At 54.2% G+C, this 5,989-nt stretch overlaps 1 protein-coding gene across 1 annotated transcript; it reads left to right on the forward strand.

The window, feature by feature from the left end:
- Window positions 1–2,570: 2,570 nt before the first annotated feature.
- Vamp2 (vesicle associated membrane protein 2) lies at window positions 2,571–4,814 on the forward strand. The gene is made up of 5 exons (XM_028780096.1): window positions 2,571–2,668; window positions 3,174–3,294; window positions 3,765–3,923; window positions 4,008–4,059; window positions 4,618–4,814. Coding segments are annotated over exons 1-5 (351 nt in total). The 5' UTR covers window positions 2,571–2,666; the 3' UTR covers window positions 4,635–4,814.
- Window positions 4,815–5,989: the final 1,175 nt, after the last annotated feature.

Consider the following 5,989-nt stretch of genomic DNA (forward strand, 5'->3'; position numbering starts at 1 on the left):
GTATAGCCCGGGCTGTCCTGGAGCTCACTCTGTAGACCAGGCTGGCCTCGAACTCAGAAATTCGCCTGCCTCTGCCTCCCAAGTGCTGGGATTAAAGGCGTGCGCCACCACCGCCCGGCCTAATTATCTATTCTTATGTGTATGGGATTTTTGTGCACAGTGGAATCCAGTACCCTTGGAGTTCTGAGGGCCCTGAGTGGGTGAGATCCCCCAGGACTGGTGCTACAGATGGCTTCAAGCTGCTGTGTGGGTGCTGAAAAATGGACCAGGGTTTTCAAGAAGAGCAGTAATATTCTTAACTGCTGACCCATTAGCCTCTGTGCTCCAGCCTTTGGCTTGTTTTGAGACAGTGTCTCGTTAAGCAGACTGGTCTTAAATTCCGGATTCTCCTGCCTTCATCTTCCAAGCGCAGAGATTAGGAACAGGCACCACTAAGCCTAAAAAGAGCATCAGGATTTGGGCCTAGAGAGTCAACCACCAATTCCCTGCAACTGAGGAAAGCATCACAGTCGTGCAAACACTGTATTTTCTTCAGCACAAGTCTATTCTGAGTCTCTGTTCTACCTGTTTGCATAAAACATTCTCTTACACATTTCCAGGTGAACTCGGTCACTCCACTGCAGCCTCCTCCCTCCTCCAGCACTGATCTAAACTTAGACTTTCTTAACACCGCCGCGAGGTGGGCTGTGCTGTGCTGTGCAGTGACAGTCCTCTAAGATGAATCCTACTGGGTCCTTCCCACCCTTCACACGCGCCTTCATTTTTACTCTGCCGTTTCTGTTCCCAGAATCTACCGGGAAAGACAACTTTCCCAGCAATGTGCCAAGGTCTAGCCTCTCCAGATTTGTCTGAGACTCTGTCTCTCCCATATCCTCTATGTTTAGCTAGACAACATGGGTAGCATCCCTAAACCAGGGTCTGTAATCTTACCTGCAAGGGTGGGTGGGGCGTTGGGCTGGGGCAGGGGTCTGCTCACTGTTTCTCTTTCCCCACTCTCAGTGACGTTTCCTATCCAGACACTAAGGCGTTTGAACATGAAATAATGGAATTCAGCATCTTTGTTCTTTGACTGGAAAGTAGAGTGATCTCAGGGATGGAGAGCAAGAGCTTCACAGCTGATCTGAACTGCCCCCTCCACCGCCACCAAAGATACTCTTCTGAGGAGCCAAGCTTTACAAAGACCAGGCTAATGGCTGCTCCTGGAAGCAGGAGGCAGCCCAGAGCAAATTCTGCATCCAGCCCGTACTCCTCTGCTCTTTCACCTCCCCCAGACAGCTGGGAACTAACACCTCAGATGACAGAACTTGTCCTGGGGCTTCTGCTGGGAGGGGGTTGGGCACTGCAGCACAGGAGGCCCTGGGAAGCCCGGAGTTGGGGGAGGAAAGCCAGACCCTGCCTGTCTCTGAGAAGAAGGCTCTCTCAGGGATGTAAAGAGCATTCCCACCTCAGAGCCACTAGCCCTCCCCTAAAATGCCTCCTTCACCCTGGAGGCTTGCTAAATAGACAGCTGCTCTCTGGTTCTTCCTCTCCCAAGATGCAGGATGGGAGTGTGTACAGCTGCTGTGGCTGTTTAGTGTACTTAAAATGGAGCAGTCAGGAACAGACCAGGTCTAAGATAATATCCTATTGTGTTATCTAGATCAAGCCATTTGACAAATATTGAATGTCTTCTTATGTGATGCACTTAGTATTTAGAGTCCAGGGAGAGGTAGTTGGTTCTGTCAAGGTCATGGGTGGGGGACAAAACCACATGTAAAGTTGTGCCTATAACCTAAGCACTGCAGGTGCCACCACCCTTGTCTGCTGGCTCTTTTCAGCCCAGGCTCTATACTAGAAGCAAAGCTGAGATGGGGCAGTTGACCCCAGTGGGGATCCAGCCTGCGGCACCACCAGTTTTTGGCCCTTCCTGGAGTCTTTAATTTGTCTAATCTTTGTGGGGCCTGCTCCAGCTTTGACTGCTAAGCACACTTGGTCAGAACTTCATCTGTAAGGAGGGGCAGTTTTCACAGCAGTATGTGTGTGTGTGTGTGTGTGTGTGTGTGTGTGTGTGTGTGTGTGCTCTTCTGTTACTCCTTTTGCCCATACCCTGCAAGGAAATCAGAAGCCTCAGATTTCCCTTGAGACATTCAATTTCAGGGTGATGGGTGAGGTTAGTTCTCTCAATTCCCCCCTACTCCAGCGTCAGGATTCCAATTATCAGTACTACTCTGGCACCTGCCTTGTTCACTTCTTGTTTTCCATCCTCAACCTATACACCAGGTGATGGGACCAGGTTGTAGGATGTATATGGCATAAGGACCCGTGTATCCTTTTCAAAGATGAGGGAGGATGCAATTTGGGAGGAGAGGGATGTATGGAGCTCAGTTGTGGGTTCCAAAAGAGGCAGGCATCAGATGCTTTGGGGGCGGCGGTGGGTTGGCGAGCTGCGCCCACAGCCTAAGGCCGACAGACCCAACTAGACGACCCCCGGCCCTGCAGCGCCCCGCCCCCGCGGTCCGCTAGCGACGTGTCGCCTGCCGCGCCCCGCCCACGCCGCAGTGCCCGGATGCGGGTGACGTGCGGCCGCCATCTTCCAGTCCCGGGTAGCCAGAGCCAGTCGGAGCCAGCGCGAGCCGCCGCCGCCGCCGTCACTGCCTCTGCCAAGTCCTCTGCCCGCTACCCCCGCCATGTAAGTCAGCCACCCGCCACTCGCCACCCGCGATGTTCTGCCCCTTATGGGCCGCCACCCCAAGGAGTGGCCCGGGAAACACGGGGGTCCCGCCCGCGCTTCTCGTGCCTCGGGCCAGGCTGGTGCCCATGACTGTGCGCGGATGCCCGGAACCGGGTCCCATGCGGTCTGGCACGGGCGATGGCCGCGGGAGGGAGCGGACCCAGCGTCCACCCTCCGCCCCGCCCCTGTCACCATGGCCGTCAGTCATTTCGGGTCGACCCCGGGCAGCATCTACGAGATCGCCCTCATTTAACAGCAGGGGAAATTGAGGCATGAGGAGGGTCTCTCAAGGTCACGCAGCTCAACCGCTTTGGGGCCTTACAGTGACTAAGTCTCCCATCGAGTGGCCTTCTCGCATAAGAGAGGACTGTAGGGACTGTGGATGGACAGGTGGATGGGTGGAGCCCCGGCCGTAGGGCCAGAGGCTTCAGGCCCCGAGTCTTAATCCGTTTCTCTTCCTTAGGTCGGCTACCGCTGCCACCGTCCCGCCTGCCGCCCCGGCCGGCGAGGGTGGCCCCCCTGCACCTCCTCCAAATCTTACCAGTAACAGGAGACTGCAGCAGACCCAGGCCCAGGTGGATGAGGTGAGTGTGTGTGTGTGTCAACGATGCAAGATACTGGGGCTGGCAAATAGGTGTGGGAGCCCATCTTGGGTTGAAGGTAATGACAGTTTATGCTTGTGGGTTTGGGTCCGGGACCTGCCATATCCCCTCTCTGTCTTCCTGTCAGCATGCACTTGGAAGGGCTGCAGGGTGAATCAGTTGTGCTAGCCTGGGATGTGCCAGCTGGGGCAGGTGTGCTCTGGTGATAGGCTGATCCAGGCCCTATAGATAGAGGGTGTTGCTGAGACATCTGAGCCCTATGGCAGCAGCAGGCCCCTGATGTGTGCTCCTTGCATGTCCCCAGGTGTGCTAGGCATGTTCTGTGTATGTCCTTGGCATATTAGCCTGGAAACATCGGGGTGCATGTTCCATGTGTGCCACAATGGGGACATGTTCAAGAAGTGCCCTCCTTGAGGCGTGCCTCGGCACACCCCCCTGGACCCCTCCCCCAGGTGGTGGACATCATGAGGGTGAATGTGGACAAGGTCCTGGAGCGGGACCAGAAGCTGTCGGAGCTGGATGATCGTGCAGATGCCCTCCAGGCAGGGGCCTCCCAGTTTGAAACGAGTGCAGCCAAGCTCAAGCGCAAATACTGGTGGAAAAACCTCAAGGTAAAGGGGGGGGGAGATGGGGACAGTGGGGGGCCCCGGGGGTGAGTGGGGTGTCCGTCTCACTCACCTCCCTCCCTCTCCTAGATGATGATCATCTTGGGAGTGATCTGCGCCATCATCCTCATCATCATCATCGGTGAGTGGGGCGGGGGCCGGGGCCCTTCCCTGGAGAGGCGCAGGGTCTCCCTGTGGAGCCGGGGCTTTGAAGGTCATTAACCTAGTTTTTACTCTTCAAACAGAACACAGTTTGCTGCTATTGGCAGTTCTGACTCATGTACAGCCCAAAACTTGAGGGTGGTCTAGCCTTACTTTCCCTGGTTAAGATTTTGTGAATAGGAATACTGGGCGGGTCCCTGGTGATCTTCTAGGAACCTTTGAGCCTAGAAGCTCAATCTGGGGATTCTAAAGCTGGAGTAGGGGACAGGAAGGGCTGAGGGTCTTGAACACCACCCACCAGGAAACCACTTATACTCCGCTGCTTGAAGGCTATCGTCACATACCCGGTGCATTAAAGGTGGTATGCCCCTTAGTCCAGTCGTGGACTCGTCAAGTCCCTTTGAAGAAACTGAGGCTGAGAGGGAAGGGATGTCAGCCAGTGGGGGAGTGGGGAGGCTTGGAACAGGCCAGGCCTGACACACTGCTTTCTTTCTCTTTTTCCCTTCTCCCTCGTTCTCCTCTTGCCCTCTCTCCACAGTTTACTTCAGCACTTAAATCCCTGAGGAGTCTGCCCTGCCTAAGAAGGGCCTCTCCCCCATCCCCAGCCGTTCCTCCACCTGTCAGCCATATCTTTCAGCCCCCCCCCCTTGGATCCGTGTGTGTGTGTCCGTGTGTGTGCCCCCTGTAAATAGCCAGCTGTTATTTATACATATATAATATTATATATATTTGGTCTGTTTGTAGTTTTATTACTAGAAGATTTTTTCCGGTTGTCCTTAACACCCCTTCCTTAGGTTCCCATCACCTCTCTCTCTCACCCTCTGTCCCTTTTCCTCTTTCCTGATCAGCCCCAGGTCCCTTCATTTGCATCTGCTATGCAATAGCCCCCCTCCTCCTTCCCTTGGATTTAACCGATCCTTCTCCTATTTTCCCTGTACAATTCCAGACCCTCACAAACAAAAAGCAAACCCCACAGAAACAAACACCCCACCTGTCTAGGCTTCCCTAGGTTGTATCTTTGTATCCCTTGGGAGGCTCTGAGACTGGTCGCACTTGGTCCTAAGAATCCCATGGTTTTCTGGGAGCTTCCAACATGTTGATTAGCATATCATTTGCATATGCTTTTTTTTTTTTCTTTTTGTTCCATCACTCTTCACTCTTCTGTGTTTTTTCTTTCTTTTCGGAAGAGTTAGTCTCCATTGGTCCTCTTATCACACTTTTATTTGCACGACATTATCTGCAGGTGGTGGGGAGCCTGGGCTTTTGGGGAACCAGGCTGCTCTGGACCCCAAGGCTGCCTCCTCCCAACCCCTCTAGTCTAGTTTGCCTCCCTTACCCCATTTTCCACACCTCTTGTGCCCTCCTCTCCCTCCCCCAGCTGGTGTGTAAGTGTCTTGGAGTTCAGTGTGTTATGATGGACCAATAATTCTGCCACTTGGGGTCTCTCCCTACATTCCTGCTCCCCAGTTTTCATGTGGGGCACAAAACTGACATTCCCAGGGGGTCTTCCTCCCTCCCATCTGCCTGATCTGCTGCCTCCTCCCCCCAGGAGAACTGGGGGCTGACCACAGTCTGGTTCTTTGAGGAGGGGTGGCTCCAGTGTGTGTGGGTCATCACTGCCTTGGGGAGGAGTGAGACAAACAGAATCCCCCTAATTCCTGCCTGAAGTCTCTGGCCTCATCCTTGCTAGAGGCTAGACTGAAAACTTTCCTCCCCAATCTGGGGGGGTATTACCCCCCCATCACTGCCCAGCTCCTTTGACTGCCCTCCTGTATTCAGGGTGGGGGTACTAGTCACTGCCAATATGTATGTGGGACTTGCTGGAGGATGGGGATACTCGTCCTTCTCCAGGGCTGTTGAGCCGAGAGAGAGAGAGAGAGAGAGAGAGAGAGAGAGAGAGAGAGAGAGAG

Source organism: Grammomys surdaster, unplaced genomic scaffold (assembly GCF_004785775.1).
Source record: "Grammomys surdaster isolate TR1022 unplaced genomic scaffold, NIH_TR_1.0 364, whole genome shotgun sequence".
Classification (NCBI taxonomy): domain Eukaryota; kingdom Metazoa; phylum Chordata; class Mammalia; order Rodentia; family Muridae; genus Grammomys; species Grammomys surdaster.